This window comes from Thalassophryne amazonica, chromosome 15, assembly GCF_902500255.1.
Source record: "Thalassophryne amazonica chromosome 15, fThaAma1.1, whole genome shotgun sequence".
NCBI lineage: Eukaryota > Metazoa > Chordata > Actinopteri > Batrachoidiformes > Batrachoididae > Thalassophryne > Thalassophryne amazonica.
Genome location: NC_047117.1, coordinates 85,821,221 through 85,845,120, shown reverse-complemented (window position 1 = coordinate 85,845,120; position 23,900 = coordinate 85,821,221). Strand labels below are relative to the sequence as shown.

General features: G+C 43.3%; 1 protein-coding gene across 1 annotated transcript in view; it reads left to right on the top strand.

Moving 5' to 3' along the window:
• Positions 1 to 6,059: 6,059 nt before the first annotated feature.
• The window catches only part of LOC117526666 (mastermind-like protein 3), a 117,178-nt gene continuing 99,337 nt past the window's right edge, over positions 6,060 to 23,900 (top strand). Inside the window, exon 1 of the mRNA XM_034188719.1 lies at positions 6,060 to 6,473. Within this exon, the coding sequence (XP_034044610.1) occupies positions 6,096 to 6,473 (378 nt within the window). The 5' untranslated portion in view covers positions 6,060 to 6,095. The remainder of the gene's footprint in view (positions 6,474 to 23,900) is intronic.

Here is a 23,900-nt window from a genome sequence, read left to right as displayed (position 1 = left end):
AACCGTGATTTCGTTCAACCCCCTGTAATCAATGCATGGACGAAGCCCGCCATCTTTTTTACCCACAAAAAAGAAACCTGCACCCATCGGAGAGGTGGAATTCCGGATCAACCCGGCAGCTAATGAGTCCCGGATGTAGGTCTCCATCGATTCACGCTCCGGCCGTGAGAGGTTGTACAGCCTACTGGACGGGAACTCACTGCCTGGAACCAAATCAATGGCACAATCATACGGGCGGTGGGGAGGAAGCGTGAGAGCCAGATCCTTGCTGAACACGTCAGCGAGGTCATGGTACTCCGCCGGCACCGCCTTCAGATTGGGCGGGACTCGGACCTCCTCCTTAGCTTGGGAGCCGGGAGGAACCGAGGAACCTAGACACTCCCGATGGCAGGTTTCGCTCCACTGAACCACTACCCCGGACGGCCAATCGATCCGGGGATTGTGCTTTAGCATCCAGGGAAAACCCAAAACCACACGGGAGGTGGCCTGAGTCACAAAGAACTCGATCACCTCCCGGTGGTTACCTGACACCACCAGAGTTACTGGAGGTGTCTTATGCGTGATTGGTGGGAGTAGGGAGCCATCTAGCGCCCGAACCTGCACAGGCGAGGTAAGAGCCACCAGAGGGAGCCCTATCTCCCTGGCCCATCTACTGTCAAGCAGATTCCCCTCAGAGCCCGTGTCCACCAGTGCTGGGGCCTTCAGGGTTGAATCCTCAAACAGGATCGTGACTGGGAGTCGTGTAGCAATGTGGGTGTGTCCCACGTGAATGTTTTGGCCCACCCCTGGCCCAGTCTCTAGGGGTGGGCGTTTGGCGTTTGACCGCTCGGGGCAGTCTCTCACATGGTGCTCTATTGAACCACAAACAAGACACGCTCCGTGGGTCCATCTCCTCTGTGCATCTGGTGCCCTAAATGTTGCCCTACTCGTGTCCCTAGCTTCGTCAGTAGGGGGAGCTGTGACCCCACGGAGCGCAGGGGCTGTGGAGCGTGGGGAAGGCGGAGCTCGATCGGAACCGGAAGGGAGAGGGACGACGCGTGCCTGGCCACGCCCTTCGCCTCGTTCCCGACGGCGTTCTTCTAACCGGTTGTCGAGTCGTATGACCAGATCGATGAGCCCGTCTAAGTCCCGCGGTTCGTCCTTCGCCACCAGGTGCTCTTTTAGGACCAATGACAGTCCGTTTACAAAGGCGGCGCGGAGGGCAGTGCTATTCCAGCCGGATCTCGCCGCCGCGATGCGGAAGGCGACTGCATAGGCAGCTGCGCTCCGACGCCCCTGTCTCATTGACAGTAGCGCGGTTGAAACGGACTCTCCTCTGTTGGGATGGTCGAACACCGTTCTGAGCTCCCGTACAAACCCAACGTATGTATGAAGGAGCCGTGAGTTCTGCTCCCAGAGCGCTGTAGCCCAAGCGCGTGCCTCCCCGCGAAGCAGATTTATTACATAAGCTACTTTGCTGGCATCAGTCGCGTACATCACGGGACGCTGTGCGAAGACGAGCGAACACTGCATCAGAAAATCCGCGCATGTCTCCACACAGCCTCCGTACGGTTCTGGAGGGCTTATGTATGCTTCTGGGGACGGAGGAAGGGACCGTTGAACGACCAGTGGAACGTCACTTTCACGCGCAGGGTCCTCGGGAGGGAGAGACGCTGGCCGAGATATCCTGTTGTGAAAGTGTAGGAACACGGACCCACAACAGGGGGCGCAATGAACGGACAATGGAGAAGGTAAATAACAAGGTTTACTATTGTGAAACGAGCACAATAAATACAACAATCACAATTTGGGGTCGAATCCGCTGGTGTCGTGTGGGCAGGCTCGAAGGTAGGAGACGTCCGTCTCAGTCGAACCGGAACCACCCAGATCTCCTCTGCCACCGAACCCTGGAAATACTGGAACCGCCAAGTCCCGAATTCCCAGGTGGCCACTGCCTCCGCTCGTCGGATCCGGTACTGCTGGCGGGAGAGAGCAACAACACACAGGTGTGGATGCGACCGCACCCAGTAACGGAGAGGGGAGAAGCCGCCTCCACCTCTTGTCAAAGTACAGCAGGAAGGTGAGTACTTATCCAAGCAATGAAGCTATCAGTAGTCAACAGTCCTGAAAAGGTTTAACAAGTTTAGCTGGTTGTTCAGAATATAAATGCAGAGAATATTACCTCAGTCTTAGGCGATATCTCGGCACTGAGGTGGAGACGCCGTCCTCCAGATATACCTCTGTGCTGTGTGGAACAGCTGTGTCTGGTGATGGGTGACAGCTGTCACCCAGGCTACTCCCATAAGGCGGCAGCGCCCTCTGGTGCCTGGAGCCCGCACTCCAGGCAGGGCGCCCTCTGGTGGTGGTGGGCCAGCAGTACCTCCTCTTCAGCGGCCCACACAACACCTCCCTACTCTTAACAGTTTGGCACCTTAGGAGCTGTCAGGTGCTTTGCGGACAACTTTCATCTTACCAAGGGAAAATTCTAAGAAATGTCTAAGAATTTGAGGAATTCTACGATTTTTCTTAGAATAATGTCATTAGGAGCTATTTTTAGCCTTAGGCTGCTTCATGGATACAGGCCCAGGTTTTTAATGGCTTCTGAGACTCAATCATCAGAAATTCAGAAATGCATCTGTATGCAGTGAAGGTGGCAAACTTGCAGACAGATTCTCTTATCTTGGGATTGAAGTACTTGTTTCTACGTCTTTGGATTTTGAGATTGAAAGACACCCGGGAAGAGTTTAGAGAGCCATGAAGTCCTTGGACAAAGGTATTTGATAATACAGATGCCTTCAGAGGAGAATGAAGGTCTAAGTCTTTAAGGTGGTGGTTCCTATCTTATAGGACAGAGACTTGAACTAACCCAAGGTGATAACTGGATTTCTTTGGTACTAGTTCTCTCTAATAGGATTCTTGGGTAACACCACAATGACTTTGTGTCAAAAGAGCAGAAGAAAACTCAGAAGAGCCATACCACTTGCATAGTGAGAGAATGTTGGTGGCTCAGTGTTGAGGACCGCAGCAACTGGAAAAGACTAAGGGGCGCACATGTTTCACTTAGCTGTGGTGTAGAAGCCTGTGCCCAAGAGGTGTGGATGGACCAGCTTTATTCCCGAATGGTAGTGAACACCAGTCTCGTTCACATGGCCAACACTCAACCAGGTCAGCCAAAGGGGAGGGGATCCCTGTGAGCCAAGCTACTAGGAACTTCATCTTGATACAGTATATATTCTACAATTACGTACATTGCTCCAGGTTCGTTTTAAGGTTTGCTCATGTGATTGCAGAAAACCAATCCACAATGGTCCATGCAAATCTTTACAGCTGCAGAAGCATCACTGGCAAAGCACAAACTTTTCTGTCCTGCTTCTTTTAAAACAAGATACAAGCTTTCTGTTAATTTTTTCAATTTTTAATTTATTTCATTTATATTGTGTCAAATCACAACAGGGTTGCTTCAAGGCGCTTCACACAAGTAAGGTCTAACCTTACTAACCCCCAGAGCAACAGTGGTAAAGAAAAACTCCCTCCGAGGAAGAAACCTCAAGCAGACCAGACTAATCGCTGCCTTGCAGCCATTGCTCAAGCAAAACTCTGTTTGCACAGGGGCAAAGGTTTGGCTAATTTGAAATATTGCACTTTTGTGTAAAGCCCCTGTCACACCGGGCCTGTGTAGAGTTGCATCCTGCATATGTAGTGCGCAACCCAGTCTCATGGATTGTCGTGATTCAGCAGCACGAAATACACATTAATCTATTGGTTTGTCATATTGTCACGAAAAGTGCAAAATTTTCATCAAGGGAGCACAAATTCATTCTAATACATTTCGTGATGGCTGCACAAAATGAAAAGTGCAGCAGTTGTGCGCAAGATTCACTGCCAGCAAAGTTCAGCAGAGTCCAGCGGGATGAATAAAATCTGTCAAGACAGGTATGTACTGATTAAAAAACCAAAAAGGATTTTTCGCTGGACTGGCGTAGAGTAGCGCACAATTGTGGAGGCTTGGTGTACAGGAGCGCGGTTTTGCTTAGAGTTGAATACGGTAGCGGAATGTTGCATAGACTTGCGTAGCTCTATGCCGAATGTCTGTGAAAAAATTAAACATGTTTTATTTCTTGCATCCATTTCGCAGACCCCGTTGCGTCCGTCTACGTTGCCACGTAGGCCTAACTAAGCTTGGCATAGTCGGTACGCTGCATTACGCAACTCTACGTTGGCCCGGTGTGAAAGGGGGCTTAAGGTTGCAAACAAATGAAACAGACACATACTGATATACTGACAATCCCCCCCCCCCCCAATGTAAATTTCTTTTACAATAAATAAAATAAAATCACCCCATTTCCCACCCAAATCATTTGGTATGAGCCACTGGAGGGATTTTTTTAATTTGGGGGAGGTGGGTAAGCTGTGAGTTTGAGACCAGTGAATCCTTGGTTCAAACCCTGATCAAGCTGGAAAATCACTAAGGACCCTTCCCCAAATTGTTCCCGGTGTGTAATGAGCACCTTACATGGCAGCACCCTAACATCAAGGTGAGTGTGAATGTGCCACCGTATGTCATGGTATGTCATGGTATGTCATGATTCAGCAGCACGAAATATACATTAATCTATTGGTTAGTGACATTGTCATAAAATTAAAAATGAAGCGGGGGGGGGGGGGGTCGGGTGGTAATAGTTAGGGTTGGGGGAAGGAGTAGGGTTAGTAATAGTGAGTTAAAAAAAAAACCCAGTCACGAAAATTTTAATTATTTCGTGATAGGGAGCACCAAAAAAACCCCCAAAAAACCAAAAAAAAAAAAAAAAAAAAAAAACGTGACTGGGTTGGAATGTGAGGCATCATTGTACAGTGCTTTGAGCTTCTGATTCAGATGGAAAAGCCCAATATACGATGCAGCCCATTTACCATTTAAAAACACACAAATTAACAAATAATAATAATAATGATAATGATAATAATTTTAGGACAGGCTGGTTTCGCCTACAAGTGGGAGAAATTTTATGTGGAAAACTATATATGTATATTATGTATTAATGCAGAAATATTTCCATCGGGATTTGGGAAGGTCATCCAGGGCAGAACTTCTGCCAAATCAAGATGCAGATCCAAACTAGACCAGCAAAATAGAGAATCATATTAGATAGATAGATAGATAGATAGATAGATAGATAGATAGATAGATAGATAGATAGATAGATAGATAGGTGTGTGTGTTTATGAAGCTGACTTATTTCCATGTTGTTATTTTGCTTTCTAGAAATCTTACAGTATGTTACAGCACGTTGTTATAACACATTTATAACCACGTGGTTCTGTTATTCTTTTAATTTATAAATTACGGCGATGAAGCTTACAAGTTGTTAAGAAGGCCGGAGGGTGTTTTTTTTTTTGCCGTGTTGGAACCCGAACAGGATCCCGGTCCCGGCGCGCGGACCAGACTCCGGACTCCGGTCCGGGTTTTGCGGGAGTCCGTCCGCGGGCTCCTCACAGCCTCTCGCTGCTTTTTACTCCTGTCTGTCCTGATATCACTCCGCTGGCATGGTGGAGAAGCGGACCTGATTATTGTGATGGTGGCAGGCAGCACTTGCTCACTACACGCCGCTTCCTGACCGCCGTTAACGCGCCGACGGTCTCCGCCCGCTCGGACCCGCCTGCGCCCCGCACGAGCGGCGGACTCCGGGATTTTTTTTTTTTACCCAAAGCCCAAACCGAGCGACATGCAAGTTCGCCGGGAAACTCCGGAACCCGTTCGGTTCAGGCAGCAAAACTTTTTCTCAGAGGAAGAGAGCAGCGCACGGCCACGGGACTGTTGCTGCGTGGGACTCGGTGCGCGCTCCTGCTGAGCCTCCGGCTCTCGGTTCTGCTGGACTTCACTCACGCTGCTGCTGCTGGTTCTGTGTGTGTGTGTTTTTTGGTGGTGTTGGTGGGGGACTTTCGGTTTGTTTGGAGACGCGAGGCTGCTGCACCTTCGGCCTCCTTCAGTGGGGAGGAGGACGCGGAGACGCTGCTGGAGGTGCAGGCGGCTGCAGGAGCAGCGGCACCGGGAGGAGGAGGAGGAGGAGACGGCGGCAGCGTGGAGAAAAGTTCTTCCAAAATAGCCGCCACTCGGCCCCATGATGGGGGACTTCGCCTCCCCCGCTGCCGGACCCAACGGCAGTATCTGCATCAACAACAGCGGGATGAGCGCGGCCGCCGGCAGCGTGGTGCCCGCCGGGGCCGTGGGCATCCCTAAGCACAGCACGGTGGTGGAGCGGCTCCGCCAGCGGATCGAGGGCTGCAGGAGGCACCACGTCACCTGCGAGAGCCGCTACCAGCAAGCCCACGCCGAGCAGCTGGAGATCGAGCGCCGGGAGACGGTGAGCCTGTACCAGCGGAGCCTGGAGCAGAGGGCCAAGAAGGCGGCCGGAGGAGGCAGCAAGCAGCCACAGAGCAAGCAGCCCGAGCCGGACTGCGCTTCTTCCGCAGAGCAGAGGAATAACACGCTGATCGCGGTAAGGACGGAGAGACGCGCGCACGCACGCACATTCACCCCCCACCCCATCTCCCCCAAAAAACCCCTCTCCTCCGGGGCTCCTGCTACTTGTTCACTGCGAAAACTTGTTGAAAACTGCAGCAAGAGAGAGAGAGTGAGAGAACACACACTTTTTGTTCCCCAAACAGTCTGCTTTGTGTTTGTTGAAGAAAACAGGCTGCCAGGGCTCGAACCCTGCAGCTTCACCACATGACAACTTTGACAGCTCGTATTTTTGATCTCTTGTGAGATCTGTGCCGCTTTCTGCAGCAAAGGGAGGCTGAAAGTTTGGAAAGGCGCTGCTTAATTGTCAAGTTGTGATTTCTGCAGCTCGGCTTCTGACTTCTGCCTTTTTTTTCTTCTTCTGTGCATGCAAAACAACTTCTCCTTTCTTGTTCTTTGTTTTTGGGTGCAAAGAGTTTTGCAAGACAGCATTGCAACATTGCTTCCTGACTCCATGCAAATATTTCAGCTTCCAACCAAAATCAGTTCTTCAAAACACCCAGAAAACTTCACCCCAGTGAGCTTTAACTGACAGTGACAGGATGCATAAAGAAAGTTGATTTGATCAGGTATCAAACACTACTTTAAGTTGAGTGTAAATGCATGAGAGTTGAATGTTATATTGATTTGCTGTTGGTAGGGGGCAGTGGTAACATGCAGGCTGCTTCCTTCCTGCTTTCGAGCTGTTTTGATCTACAGATCAGTTGTTTATGTACATTTTTTTCCCAAGAAAGCATCTTCATGTTGGCTGTCAAAGCTGGCAGGAGGCAGATTAGGACAACTTGCATCCATCTCTGCAGACGGTGCCCTGCGAGGAACATGCAGTCTCCTTTTTAGAAAACACCAAAGGATGCATGTGGGGAATGTCAACATTGCTGTCCCTTTTGTTGCGGCAATGAGCTCGGTTGGTACCCCCCTTTTGAAATGCAAACATCAGAATGTGCTTCATTTCTAAAGGCGTCTCGGTCTTGAGCCCCAGCAGCAGCTCAGGTTTGAGTTTCACAGTGCAGGACCTCCCAGCAGCCCTTGTGGACATGAAACCAAACCGCCCATTAGATGGCCAGCAACAGACGCTGTGAGGATGGAGGGATTTCTGCTTTAAAGACACAGTGGCATCCCTCTCTGCTCCACTCTCCTCCACAGATGGTGACACCTCGCACGCAGATGTGAAATAGTAAGAGCTGGGTGCTGGTGTTCTGAGGTGTAAGTGCACACCGGTGTTGTTTGGGCATGAATTGTGAAGAAGATGAAAGGAAAGTAGAGAAAAAAAGTCTGCTGCTGCTTCTCCCCCCCACAGAAGTACAGAGCTGCAGCTAGGTGGCTGTATGCAGTCATGGCAGAAACAGGCATTCCTGGAAAGCCAAGTAAATGCATGCACAAATACCCAAAGGGCATTCATCTCCGGGGGTTAAGTTACAGAGGAAGGTTCGTCCAAATGCACCGTGCTGAGAACATGCTTGAGAGCATTTGTTTTTACCTCCAATTTAGTTGGCGAGTTAACATTCGGCAGAAACGACACAAAGCCACATGGCTATTTGTTGCAATACTCATATTTACATTGTGAATGTCAGCCTGTTAATTGAAGCATTTCCTGGATTTTTATCCACATAGTAATATATCACTGCATTTAAGCATGCTTTAAAAAGTCTTAAAATGGATTAAGTCATTTAAAATATGGCTTTTTAAAAAGATTCTAAACATCTGAGAACTGGGGAGAGAGAATATTTGCACACATGCCTTTGAGAAAAATACATAAAATATAAATAAAAGTTCATAACTATACAAAAATGTTGCTAAAGAAAAAAAAAGTATATAACCCCCACATGAAGCACTAATGTGCTTTGTGGTAAAACACATGAAATCCCAACATTAAGCCTATAAAATCGTAAGTTCACCTTTGAGCTGAAAATAGCTTCCTTACTTCCTGATGACATCATGTCAGTGAGGGCATTAAATTTTAAAGTTCCCCACTGTCATTAGAGCCACTGCAATTAATTAATTCTTTATCAGGTATTTAAATTAATCAACAATATTTTGGTAATTAATTGTGTTGAGTCATTTAAAAAAAATGCCGAAATTCTTTGATTTTAGCTTCTTGAATGTGAATAGTTTATGATTTCTTTAGAGCCTTTCTTTAGAGAGATTATTATTATTTTTAATTAATAAAGTGTTCTTTTTTGGACCCTTAACAAAAAAGGTATGAGCTAAAAGCTGAAGCTTTGTCTTCATATTGATTAACTTTATAACAGGGAATTTTCAAGTTCAAAAAGTGCAATCAAGAATTAAACCTTTGTGAAATTAGCAAATACATATCGTTAAAAAGAGTTGTGAAATACATCTGATCTTGTACCTCTTGTTACTGCAACTTAGATATAGGTTCAGGATAAGGATATAGATCCTTATAAACTTGTATGCTTTTGTCAGCCGATCAGTGCAGTGTGATGGTGAACTATGGGTGCCGGTGATGAACACATTTAAGCAGGGGTGTAAGCAGCTCTCAGTTGAATGGAGTCAGAGCTCCATCTACTGGACACATGGTGCAAGGACATTTTACATTGCCAACACAAACATTATTTCAGTAACTGTTCTGTTTACGAGAAATTATTGGCGTTCTTTTGGCAAAATTTCAGCCGATAGTGAGTACTTTGAAAAGGGCTTACATCGGCCGATAATGTCGGCCGGCTGATATATCGGTCGGGCTCTAGATGTCTTTTACTAGTTTCTTTACTCCTATCTCCACTAAACTGAATATCTTGGGAACTAGATTACATTGATCAACATGTTTTACCATTTTTTGAGATTTTCTGGACCTAACAACAACTAATTGAGAAAACAACTGAGCCATTTATTGATTATGAAAATAACTGTTAGTTGCACCCCTAACTGTAAATCTACAGGAGTCTTGCTTTATTTATGAGTCAGGGGTCCTGTATTGGCTTTTTGTTTTTTTTCTCTTAGCCATGGCAACAGCTATGCTGGGGGGCGTTAAAATGAAGGTAGAGAAGGTTTTATTCCCTGTTTTTGGTGCAGTGACAATAATTGTGCGAAATGACTTAAATTTGTTTCACTTTGTTCAATAATTCTACGTTTTTCTGTAGCTGTCGTTCACATATTTGGCGACAACGCGAACATTAACTCAAAGAGGTGTCTGTCTTCTTGTGTTAATGAAATAGCCATTTGGAAAACTGTGTAACTTGAAAGAAAATCCTCAGTTTACTAAAATATTTGTTTTTATTTGGGGTGGAGCAGTAAAATAGCTCTGTGAGACGGTGCAAATTGCGACACCTGTCACAATTTGATATGTATAACAAAACATTACTCAATGCAAATTCCCACTGATTGTGCAATAGTTTGCACAGGATGCTGTTTCCTGTTTGCATAAATCATTTGTGTTATTATTATATTAGATTAAATTATATATTTTTTAAAAATATGAATTTCTTCCATGGAATACTTGACTTTAATGTGTTGCAATATCACAATACTAATTTATTTGAGCTTCTTCCTTTTTTACTTGGGGTTGTCATAGTGGATCTGGTATGGATCTGTATGTTTATTTGGGACAATTTTCACGCTGGATTACTTTTCAGATGCATCTCCAGCAGTGCAGGTTGAACGGAACATGACTGACATTCAACTGGAGACCATCTCAGTGGGAGAAGAACCTCTAAATTTGATGCCAACTTACTTTCCCCAAAATTGGAAAAGTTTTCTGCCAGTTTTAACAAAATAAATAGGTGCTTTGTCATATTTTCAGGAGTAATAAGTCTTTACTTTTGGATATGTATTTTATGCAGAAATATTTCAGAAACATCCATAGACCATAAAAGGTTAAGGAGCTCTTCAGAGGTGTTAAGAGCTGTATTTTCTAATATAACCTTGTAACAAGTTACAAAAATATGTGGAAGTTTTCTGTTTTGTACAACAGGCTGAGTGATTTTGAGGAATAATATAAAGAAAACCTGATAAAAAATCGCAATAATATTGTAATTGTAATTTAATTTGTGATTATTTTTATAAATAAATTACAGACAATATTGGCGTGCTGTACACATGTTGCATAAACAACCATGTCTTGTTCATACATGAAAATAATCACAACCTGATGCTGGTGGGAATACGGTGTATCTGGAAAGTTTTCACAGCACTTCACTTCTCCCACATTTGTTATGTTTCAGTTTTGTCCATTCCTCTTTGCAGCACCTCTCAAGCTCCATCAGGTTGGATGGGGAGTGTCGTTGCACAGCCATTTTCAGATCTTTCCAGAGATGTTCAGTCAGATTCAGGTCTGGGCTCTGGCTGGGCCACTCAAGAGTTGTCCTGAAGCCACTCCTTTGATATCTTGGCTGTGTGTTTAGGGTCATTGTCTTGCTGAAAGATGAACCGTCGCCCCAGTCTGCGGTCAAGAGCACTCTGGAGCAGGTTTTCATCCAGGATGTCTCTGTACATTGCTGCATTCATCTTTCCCTCAATCCTGACTAGTCTCCCAGTTCCTGCTGCTGAAAAACATCCCACAGCATGATGCTGCCACCACCATGCTTCACTGTAGGGATGGCACCTGGTTTCCTCCAAACATGACACCTAGTGTTCACACCAAAGAGTTCAATCTTTGTCTCATCAGACCAGAGAATTTTGTTTCGCATGGTCTGAGAGTCCTTCAGGTGCCTTTTGTCAAACTCCTGGTGGGCTGCCATGTGCCTTTTACTAAGGAGTGACTTTCGTCCGGCCACTCTACCATACAGTCCTGATTGGTGGATTGCTGCAGAGATGGTTGTCCTTCTGGAAGGTTCTCCTCTCTCCACAGAGGAATGCTGCAGCTCTGACAGAGCGACCATCAGATTCTTGGTCACCTCCCCGACTAAGGCCCTTCTCCCCTGAATGCCCAGTTTAGACAGGCGGCCAGCTCTAGGAAGATTCCTGGCAGATCCAAACTCTTCCATTTACAGATGATGGAGGCCACTGTGCTCATTAGGACCTTCAAAGCAGCAAAAATGTTTCTGTACCCTTCCCCAGATTTGTGCCTCAAGAAGAGTCCTGTCTCTGAGGTCTACAGACAATTCACTCCATGCTTGGTTTGTGCTCTGTCATGCACTGTCAGCACTGGAACCTTATATGTAGACAGGTGTGTGTCTTTCCAAATCATGTCCAGTCAACTGAATTTACCCCAGTTGGACTCCAATTAAACTGTAGGAACATGTCAAGGATGATCAGTGGAAACAGGATGCACCTGAGCTCAATTTTTGAGCTTCATGGCAAAGATTTCTTAGTTATTGATTTCTTAGTTATTTTTAAAATAAATTTGCAAAAATCTCAACAAAACATTTTCATATTGTCATTATGGGGTATTGTGTGTAGAATTTTGAGAAAAAAAAATCATCCATTTTGGAATATGTCTGTAACATATCAAAATGTGGAAAAAGTGAAGCGATGTGAATACTTTCCGGATGCACAGTAATTTTGAGTTCAAACTCAACTTTTGTACATTTAGAGTGAACTTTTACAGTTTACTTAAACACTGTTAATAACAGGTAAAATCCTTACTGTTACTATTTAAAAGTTGGGCTTTTTAAGATCATGATTTTATTTCTAAATAAAAAAAGCTTAATGGTTCAGCCCGAAGCATTTGGTTTTAAAGTCAGGCAGACGGTGATGAGCGCAAACAACAGCAGTCATTGTGTTTGCGTGGAAGATGGGGGAAGGAGCGACGGGTTGCTGACTTTGTGGGACTAAACTCACTGTTTGCTTGCATTCAAGTTCTGTTTGGGAGCAGCAAGGATGAGCTATTTAAAAAAGGGCTACATCTCTTTGATTATTTTCTTTATTGATTCATTTGTTAATTATTTTCTCGAGTAATTGATTCATTTTTCGGCCTAATAAATGTTAGAAAATGGTGATGCATATCGATCAGTGTTTCCCAAAACCCAAGACGACATAATCAAAATGCTTTTTTTGGTCCATATGTTTACATTTAAGAAGCACAAAATTAACAATGTTGGACATTATTTAAAAAAAAAAGATTCAAAATGATGAGAAAACACTTCTAATAGTTTGTGATTCATTTAATAGTTGGTTAATGACACTGGTCAAAAAATTTTTTCTTGCATGGACTTTGAGAACTGATTTAGGGTGATTTTTGGGGTGCTCAATCTGAATCTGAGCTCAGATTTCCTCTATCACATCATGTTTTTTGCAGTCTGTTGGATTCTGCAAAAATCACTCATTCACTCATGAATTTGATGCCCCTATAGTTTTCAAAATGCGAACAAGAGCCGTAATATCGTTTGCGGCGCAGAAGAGGTGTGTGAAACTGCAGCTTTTGCTTCAGTGCTTGATACAAGAAATATGTTATTTATCAATCAATCAAGTTTATTTCTAGAGCCCTTTACAACACTCAAAGTGACCAAAGTGCTTTACAACAAAATTTAAAAACAAAACATGGTAAAAACAAATATCCAAATATCCATTTATATATATATATATATTTGGGCATCCAGTGTGGGCAGCAAAGTAAGAATTTCATTGCACAGGGAAACATGTTTCTTTACTGTGCATATGACAATAAAAGCTTTGAATCTTGAATCTTGAATATGTTTTCATATCTCAAAAACATGATGTGATTGGCAAAAACTAACACAAGATTCAGATTCAGTGCCCCCAAATGACCCAAAATCCACTGGAAAAACTCCATTGCAACAAAAATGGTGTTGACCAGTGTAATCGATTATCGAATATTTTTTTTTTCTATTTTATTCACTAGCATCAGCAATGACAAAACCAACCACATTAAAGGACTTCAAAACTTCAAGAGGAGGTCGAACACAGAAAAATGCCAAAACTGCGCAATTGGACATTTTTTTGTTATTGTGAGATAGATCTTATTATAGTACGTTCCTTCCTCTTTTTTCTTCTTTCACCTCAGCAGATCCGAAGTGGATCCACATGTTGATTTGGCACAAGTTTTACACCGGATGCCCTTCCTGACACCTAATCCACATTACATGGAGAATGGACAGGGGTGGCCTTGAACCGGGAACCTTCCTCACTGGAAACAGGCACACTTAACCGCCTGACCCCCCACCCCTGCCCGTGAAATAGATCATATAATACTCATACGTCATTCAAACATCGTATATTTTAATTTCCCAAATCCTGCAGGTAACCACATAGGTGAAACTGGAGACATGTTCAGGAGACTAACAACCTGCTGGAACACAAATCATGCTTGCATTAGCGGAAAAAGGAATGCGGTTATGTTTGATTTATATCATAGTTTGTTCGTTCTATGATCCACACGGTCGAAATGTGTCATTCTTAAGCATCCATGCGTTATCGTGTGGGCCCCGGTACTCTGTGCCCGAGGCTACTGGTTCTCAGACACTCCCACGTCAGGGCACGGGCAAGCCTATAATTATGGAAAGTGCGTGTTTATGTTTATAAGATAATGATTACTGAGAAAGAATAAGAAGAAGATGAAGAGTCCGTTGTGTCTTTCCCACCAGTTTTTATGAGTAAACGTCTCCTATATGAGAAAATAATACATAAATGAGTTTAATTGCATGTACGTGTTTATGACTTGCACCTTTGTGCAGATGTTTTTATTAATGAGGCCACAAACGAAGGAAAGATCCAGAAGCTGGTTTAACGTCTTGCCGATTTCCACCTTTTCACGAGAGGAAACCTTTGTGATAATTGGATCGTCTGCAGCGACGCAGCCATATCATGTTGCACTCGCGCTGGCTTGATCAGTTGTTTATTGTCTTAATTAAAAATCTGCAGTGTGTATATTAGTGTTGATAATATGGGCGAGTTGTGCACGTGGCATTGGGAGTTATTGAAGCAGGCAGCTTCCAGGCGGACTTTAAAAGCTGATAATTACAGTTTTATTCACGATACATTGAGGAGTGACCCAAAGGCCGTGTTCACACTATTAGCTGAAACAATGAAAAATGTAAATGTTCCAATTAGTTTTGTTCAGTTTACTTTGTTAGAGTTCAGGTTAATACTCGTGCACAGATTTAACGACTGGCCCAGACTAGTATCTGATCGTGAATAAGATTCGACTCCTATAATTCCTCTCTGCCTCAAGGTTTGAGTTATTCCTTATATATATATATATATATTTTTTTTTTTTTTCTTTTTTTTATTTACAGTATTTGTGCAGAAAGGAATGAAAAATTTCAACATGCATTTGAAATGCTGAACATCTAGATGGTGTACTGGCTCTGTCACCGGAAGGGTGGGAACGATAAGTAATTATTGCCATCTCTCTTTTAGCAGGATATCTGAAAAAGTAATGAACCGATTTCAGTGGGATTTGGTGGAGAGGTAGATCTTAGGCTTTTAATGACTTCCTGGACTGGCCTATTAGAAGTCTGTCTGTATGTAGTGAAAGTGATGAATTCACTTATATCACTTATTCACTTATTCACTTATATCACCGGTGACATTTATGTCTCTGGCTCCTCGGCCTTTCAGATTGAAATGTGTCTGGGAAGAGCTGATGGAGTCATGAAGTAGCTGGACAAGAGGTGTTTGGTGATGCCGATGTCTTTGCAGGAGAACAAAGGTGCAAGTCCTTAGTGGCCTCATACTTCCTGTCTTCCTGTATGGTTGTGAGATTTGGGCACTAACCAATAACCAAAAGTGACGATTCATTGTCTTTGTACTAGGCCATTTTGGGGGATCCTTGACTACCACTGGAATGACTTAATGTCAAATAAGCAGATACGTAGGGAGACTGAGATGAGGACTATCACTTGCGTTGTGAGGGACAGTCAGCTTTGAGTGAGTATTGAGGACCCCAGTGGTTGGAGAAGGTCAAGGGGACCACACGTTTCACCTGGCTGTGTCAGATGGATGGTTATTTTAGAAGTGTGGGGATGGACCGGTTGTCTGCTTGGGTGGTTGCCATCCAGGACTCAAGGAGGTTCTGTGGTATCGTAGATGTGGCGAAGCGTGGAACCAGCACACGCTCCCAGACTTGACTTGTCTTGTCGACCTTAGGGCAAGGAAGAGCATAATAAATTTTGGGGCAGATCCATGTCAAGGGGCATCAAAACTGAATGACTAAAGATCCCAAAACATGTAAAAAAGTAAATATAACTTACTGAAGTTAGTAACTTGTTGCAGATGACTGCAGAAACAGGAATCAGGTACCTTGAGAATGACTGTAACTAAATGACTTAAAGTAAAAGTAACTTAAGTAACTGCAACTGATTAACCTAAGAGTAACTGAAAATACTCCTTTGATACAATCATGAGGCACATGATCTGTTTGATCTTAACTGATCGTGATTCTGTTGATCATAAGAACAGGGTCAGACTAATCATGATTGCTTTCCTGGTTCCAAAGAGCACATCTGATCTCTTACCTTTTGATTCTGATTCCTTTGATTCTAATGGATCTTTATTCTGTTGACCCCAAGTTCAGGGGCACAGCGATCAGGATGGGACCAAAGGCCAGGATCCTGATTAATTTGATCCAAATTAAAGATCAAAAATAAACAAGATTATAATGACAACATAACCTCATTGGGAAGGTTCAAAGATCAGGGATCAAGATAAAAAAAAAATGACTGACAAAGATTAGACAAAGATTAGAATCAAAGATAAGTGATTAGGATTAAAGACCACCAAACAGGCTCAAAGATGAACACAAACAAAAATGAGGATCAAAGGTCAGCAATCATGTTGCAAAAATGTTAGAAAAAACATCAAAGGAATAACAACAATGAAAAAGAAGAGTTCCTGTAAAAGCAGAATGTCAACAGAGACGTAAATGGAGGACGGTTGGACCTCGGCAGAGGTCCGGTATGTGCTCTCACGGTGCCCCCTGTAGTTCATTTAATACTACGTCATCAGTGTTTGGAATTTTCACTGCATGGATGTAAGTTATTTACTGATGTGCTGAAATTAGTTGTTTTTCTCGTTTTCCCGGCGGGCAGGTGTGAGCGTTGGAGACACAATTAGTTCTGGCAATAACAGTGTCGTGGCAGAAAACACACATATGCAGGCTGCGCTGCATTCTGAGTGGTCGAGGCAGCTGTTGTTGATGACTTCATATGATGCTTCATGTCCGAATTCTGAGATGGAAATAAACAAACAAAAAAGAAGCTGGCACGTTGAAGCTGACATCCTGTACGTCCAAGTGCACGAGGGGTGTTGAACACAAACTATTAGTTTGGTTACACGTGACAGGCTGAATCTTCTGCGACATCAATGCTCAGTCTTCTTCTTTCACAGTTAAATGGAACTTGTAGTTGTTGTTGTTTCTATAGACGATGTTATGAGCACATTAATTTTTGCGGACACAGAGTGTCGCTGTTTAACATTGCATCTCATGTGATTTTATTAACGATGCCATGAGTTGACCTCAACTCAACTTTCCATGAGTTTTGATGAGTTTCTTGATATGGATTCTTCCAAGTTGAGGACTCGGTGGTTGGAGAAGGCCAAGGGGATGCCCACGTCCCACCTGGCTGTGGCAGATAGATCGCTCGTTTCAAGAGTTGGTGGCCTGCGTGGTTGCCATCCAGGACTAAGGATGGGAATCGATAAGATTGTATCGATCCCCTTTCTTTGTGGAAAACTGTGGGCCTCCACAGGTTCCCAGGATCATTGCAGCTGTTTTTGCTTGTGCTCCTTCGAGAGTTTGGCATCACATATGACATCAGACGTGATGTCATATGTGAGTTTTTACAATTTGAAACAGTTATGAAAACATGCAGACATCGATGAGAGGAACTGATAGAGTCTGAGGCATACAGTTCCAAATAGTGGAGCAGATATAGTATGACGTTTGGCCAGAACTGTTCACTTGGTGATACAAGCATGAGATTTGGCATGAATGTTTTTTTATAAATCAGTGTTTGAGACAAAAGTGCTGGCCACTTGAAACTCCAATGTGCCAGGTAGGGGTCAATGAAGAATTACACCACCACATTATTTGTCTGATCATAAATATTCCAAAAAGGTAGTTTGGACTATCTGTGACTGAATGTTATGCAGTTATGGGGTTAAAAACTGTTTCAGTTTGTACAGGGGTCAAACATTACAGTTGCTCCAATTTTTGTAAAATGTGATTTGTTTGGTTTAATAGGGTTTTAAAAAGGAATAGTTTGCATCATGTGTCGTGCTTAATTATCATGTTAACAGGGTAACATATGTCAAATGTAATAGGATCCAATGGACGTTGACCTTTTTTGGCCTTTACTTTGGAGACCAAGCATTCGACACAGTCAAAACTATTCCATTTATTATTCCTATTAGCACAACTAATAATTTGTATCATTTTTTACCAAAATTGGAGCAGCTTTAACGTTTGACCCCTGTATAAGCTGAAACTGACTTTTGTCACCATTCTTGCTGTTTTTACCCCATAACTCCATAACATTCAGTCATAGATAGTCCAACCTATACCTTTTTGGAATCTCTGTGATCAGACACATAATGTGGTGTAGTTTTCAATATGATTGGAGCATTTTTTAATTTTGACCCCTTCATTGACCCTTACTTGGCCGCCATATTGGATTTTCAAGTGGCCAGCACTTTTTTCTCAAACACTGATTTATTTTTAACATTGATGCCAAATCTGATGCTTGTATCACCACGTGAAGGGTTGTTTCAGTTATATGCTGCACTAAAAAACTTAAAAAAATGGGAACAGATTCTCAACTGGGGCTTCTTCTCCACTTCCATCCTCTTCCAGAACCCATGGTGGCTCTGTGGTGGGGTGGACGTGGCAGCGTGCATCACCAGCGCATGTTCCCCAACCTGACTCCACTTTCATGGCATAACTGTTGACATAACCACTAGTTCTGGGTGTGCATGGGTTTTTTTTTTCCCCCGTTGGATGTTCATGGAAAACCTATAACGGGTGGCAGTCGGATAGAATCCCAAGCAGACCACCTCAGCTGCAGTGGGGCAGCGGTTCTACTCTGAGCTCCTCACCCAGTCTGTGAGGGCGAGTGCCGTTAGCCTGAGAAGGAACCTCATTTTAGTTGATTAGTTGGTAGATGATGGCTTAAATTTACTCCCGTCGGCGAGGGGTCAGAGCATAAATCCGCTAGTAAACTGAGAGCTTCGCGTTGCGACTCAGCCCCGTCTTTACCACGACACCCAAAAGCAATACCTGTTGCAATCCACCGGTCGATCTCAAGCTCTATTTTCCCCTCACTTGGTGAACAAGACCCCATGATACTCGAGCGTCTTCACCTGAGGCAGTAACATGTTCTTAAACCAGACGGAGCAATCCACTGGTTTCCCACATGGTGTCAGATTTGGAGTCGACCGGACAGGTAGTTGTAAGGATCAAACCTGTGACCTTTCGGGAGCAGGCGTGTCTGAACCAACAAGGTTATTTATTTATTTATTTGGACAAAACATTCCGTCAGTTCTGATCAAGCAGAAGCGAGTTTACGGCCGCGAGAGCGACGTGAGCAGCGAGGAGCTCGTTAGTTCCACTAAAACAGAGCTCAGGACAGCCTGTCTTCAGTTCTGCACACTCATTGGCACCCACCTCTGCAAGGAATGTCACATGCAAGCATGCACGCACACAGACACACACGCACACACACACACACACACACACACACACACACACACACACACACACACACACACACACACACACACACACACACACACACACACACACACACACACACACTGTTGTCCTGCTTGGCTCTTGGCAGCAGAGGCTGGAGTGTGGGCGGCTGAGCTTTCATGAATACGAGGCCTTCCCCCGACCCTCCCTTCCTCTGCCCCCCCCTTCTCCCATCCCCTCCCCCGCGCATGCGGCATCTCTGGTTTCAGTGTTATTCCAGTGCTAATGTAGTGTGGACGCGGCTCGTAGCTATAGCATTGTTAATGTCAGCTGGGACTGTTACCCAAGAACTATATTTAAACTGCTGAGCTGGCATGGAAAACACACACGCGTGCAGCGTGACGTCGACGTGCGCCATGACATCACACAGTGCATGTTGTTGACTCACGCCGCCGATGTTTCTACTGACGGCCTTCAGAACACTCCAGCTCACTCTGTCTTCTTCTCTTCAAATTTATCTTACGTGCCAGTTTTTTTTTTTTTTCTTAATCTCACACAAACCCTTCAGTCTTTGATGTTTGTGTTTGACCCCATGATGACATCATTTGTGTTGTTTGTATCCCAGAACCTGAAACGGTGTTCACACCCGCAACATTAACCCCTGAAACCCGGAGCGGCACTCTGAGTCCACACCACCCGGGAAGCAGCGTTCACAGCATTTTAGAATCTCTACGTCTCCACACAAAAAACTGAGGATACATGAGTATCTACCGATGTGCTTTCCTTCTCCGCAACAAAAATTCTATGAGGAAAAATACGAAGAAAGCGCAAGATTAATTGTAGCTTTGTTGCTTTTCAAAGACATCACTTCTGGGAGGGTTTTAAATTTTGAAGTCCTTCTCTGTAGTTTGGCAGCAGACTGTCGGAGGATTAATGGATCGATGTCCCAGTCAGCCTTTATTTAGACATGACAACATTTTCACGTCCATAAAAAAATGTATCAAATAACGGGACGGCAAAAAAAGAGCAACAGGTGAGATGCATTTTGCTTTTTTCCCCCTCTTTTTTTTTTTTTTTTTTTTTGCAATTTGTAGAAAATGCAGTGAATTTTTCATTTATTTGTATAAATGGAATGAGGGTTTTGTGTGTGTGTGTGTGTATGTGTGTGTGAGACAGAGGAGATAATGTGAGGCATCATTGTAAAGACTTTTGAACATCTGCATCAGTTGGAAAAGCACGACAGAAATGCAGAGAATTTAAGCAGTTTAGGGTTTTTGTTACTTAACAAATAACCTGAAATCAGCTCATTTTAATGAAACGATAAAAGTTTTTTTTCTGTCAGTTGGGACGATGTAAATATCTCCTTTATTCACATGCTGAAGACTAATACTCCTTTACTTTATGTCACCTGCTGGAAAAACACCCACAAATCATGGCCTTGATTCGAACCCTCAATGTAAAAGCGACCTTTGACCCTCTGACAGCACTTTGCAGGTGCGAGCTGCGGTCAAATTGTCCTCACGCTAAAGGATAAACAAGTCCTCAGAGAGATACTGTACATGTACGTGCACACAAACATTGGCTGTTTTTGATTTTGGGCGGCAGCGACCACATTCCCTTCCACCCACACGCGTTCACATGTCGTACGGGAACGCGCTCCTTTTGCACGCACACTGATATCAGCCAGGAAGTTCTTCCCTCCATTTGAAGGCTGTCGCCCAACAACTAAGTGTCACTTTTAACAGAAGGTTAGTTAATGACAAATAAAATGGCAGCACTCACAGAATGTACGCCACCATCACGGAACAACGGTCCTGTTTGTCTTTAAGTGAGGTGATGCTCCAGCGGTGGCGCTGTTGCACCAAACCACAAATACCACAGAAACTAATAAGAGACATAGCAGTTGCATAACGTCTCCCCTCCTCTGTCGTCTGGCTGAGGTATGTCGACTGTGCACTTCAACCAGGTTAATCATGGCCAGACATTATTTCCTCTACTAACCAACAGACTGACTCTTTGTGAGGCTTTTTGTGAGGCACTACTTTATTTTCTGGAGTTTAAGTCACCTTTTGTTTTTTTTATTACTTTTTTCATACTAGTTCAGATGGTCTGGCAACTCCTACTCCAGTGTGACCAAAAAATTACTAATAAATAAAAAAATAAAAATTCTGCATTTAATCGCAAAGGCAGAGGACCCAGAGACGAGGATGTCGCTGCTGAGACACGTGAATTTCTCAATACGTTTAACACTTTCAACGCAAGTAACATGGAAAACCAATGGGAATGCATTGCATAGTGATGTAAAAACGATCCTGATTTGGCATTCAGATCCACCTCAAAACATCATCGACGCTTCTCTGAATTTTTAAAGATATATTCTTCATAAGCATTATCAAAATCACTAAATATTAATAAGACAAATTTTATATTGTTTAATGATAGAGCGAAAAAAAATAATGTGTCATTACAAATAGATGGAATGGATATACAAAGGGTAAAAGAAACGAAATTTTTAGGAGTCATGATTGATGAAGATCTTACATGGAAGTCACACATAAATTACATAAAAGGAAAAATAGCGAAAGCCATTGCTGTTTTGCATAAAGTAAAATATTCATTAAATAGTTATGGTTTATTAACATTGTACAATTCATTGATTGTCCCATATTTAACTTACTGTGTAGAAATCTGGGGATCAACATATACAACCTATATACAACCTTTATTTATTTTGCAGAAAAGAGCTTTAAAAGTGATTAGTAACAGTGATTTTAGAGATCCATCTAATCCATTGTTTATTAAGTATAGGGTACTTAAATTTCATGATTTAGTCAATTTGAAAATATTACAAACAATGTACCAAGTTAATAAAAATACTTTACCAACAAACATTCAAAATATGTTAGAAAAAAGAGTAAGTAGTTATAAATTGAAAGGAATAGAAGTCTTTAAAAAAAAACAAGATTTAGAACCAAAGTAAAGGAAAGTGTTGGGAAAGTGTAGTGACACGGACCCACAACAGGGGGCGCAAATGAACGGTCAATAGATGAGCCAAAATATAACAATTTAATGTTGTGAATTGTGCACAACGAACATACAGACAATCTCAGAATATCATTACAGTCAATCCACAAAGGTGACGTGTGGGCAGGCTCGAGGATAGAAGACGTCTGTCCTGAGAAGAGCCAGAACCACACGATTTCCGCCAGCCACAGAACCTGGTGAATACTGGAGCCGCCAAGTCCCGAATTCCCAGGTGATCACCGTCCCCGACTGTCGGATCTGGTACTGCTGGCGAAGAACAAAGACAGTCAAGTGTGGGTGTGTGTACACCCAGTAACAACAGCGGTGGGAATGCCACCTCCACCTCTCACACAATATGTTGCAGCGATCCCTCAGAGGAAAAAGAGTGCCGTCCTGCACAGCCTCCACAAAAAGGACCGGTACTCCTGCAAACACTCACAATATACAGCTTATAAGTAAACACAAATGGCTGAGGATATTACCTCCAATGAAGTATGATATCTCGGCAACGAGGTGGAGATGACGTCTGGTCTTTATGGAGTGAGAGGATGTTGAGTAGATGGGTGACAGCTGTCAAGAGGTAATGAGTGACAGCTGTCACCCCCGGCTGTGTCCATGGCGGCAGCGCCCTCTCGTGCCTGAAGCCCGCACTTCAGGCAGGGCGCCCACTGATGGTGGGCCAGCAGTACCTCCTCTTCTGGCGGCCCACACACAACAGAAAGGAGTATTGCAGTAAATGGTGTCAAATTATGGAACAATCTTAATAAAGAAATTAAAGAATTAAGGTCGCTTAAATTATTTAAAAAACTTATTAAATTAAATGTATTAAGTAAGTATGAAACTATGAAATAAGTCAGTGGGCTGCAAGAAAGTAAAAAAAAAAAAAAGGTAATCTGTTAATAATGTTTGAAGTGTCTTAAGTTTAAAATGTAACCTGTCAGAGATGTAATCTATTAATTAATGGTCATAATTATGAAATGGGTCAGTGGTATGTGACCAGTTAAAGAAATGCAATCTGTTAAATAATGTTGACTATGATGCTGGATATTGAAAGATTGTATTGTTAAAAGGGGCAGAAATCATAAGACTTGGTGTTGTGGTGCTTTGTTTCTGCTTTTCTGTTTTTCTTTTAAATTAATGAAATAAATATTAAAGAAAAGAAAAACATGCAACATTGATAAGGCTTGTGATCCTGCACTTTAACAAGTGCTGTTCTAATTCGTAATGTCATGTAGCCAGAGATTAAAGAGGAACTATGCAACTATTATTTTTCACAGTTTCCTTTTTGGTCACATTCTTCTCCACAAATGCTCCCCCTACAGCTCCTTTCGCACTGGTGTATTCGTAGAGCTGCGTATTGCGGCATTGTGTTTAATTTAAGTACGCCTGAAATGCACGCATAGTCAGCCTTTTTCCGTGTTCATAGATCTGTTTGCAGCTGCGTGTGTTCGCTTGTTAATGTGTGCACACAGTCACGTGTAGCCCTTGCCGTTATTTAAAACCAGTTCACGCCTGCCGGCTGTGCAGAGCACATCATTGCGCTTGGAAAACAGTGGACTGTATCATGAGGTTTTTACAGGTGTGTTCTGCCATATATGTAGCCATAGCTGCTATTGTCTGCCTCTGTGGAAGTGCGCTCTGTTCTCTACTGCACGGTGTGGTGTACGTCAGAAAGAGTTATTTAACATTATTATTATTTTATTATTATTATTATTATTTGTCTTAGTGGATCATTTTCATTGAGTCTGGCTGTGATAAAGGCTGCCTTGAATGAAGCGCTGTGACTCTAAACTTTTAAAGCTCCGGTTGCTCCGATCAGGTACGCTGATTGGATCA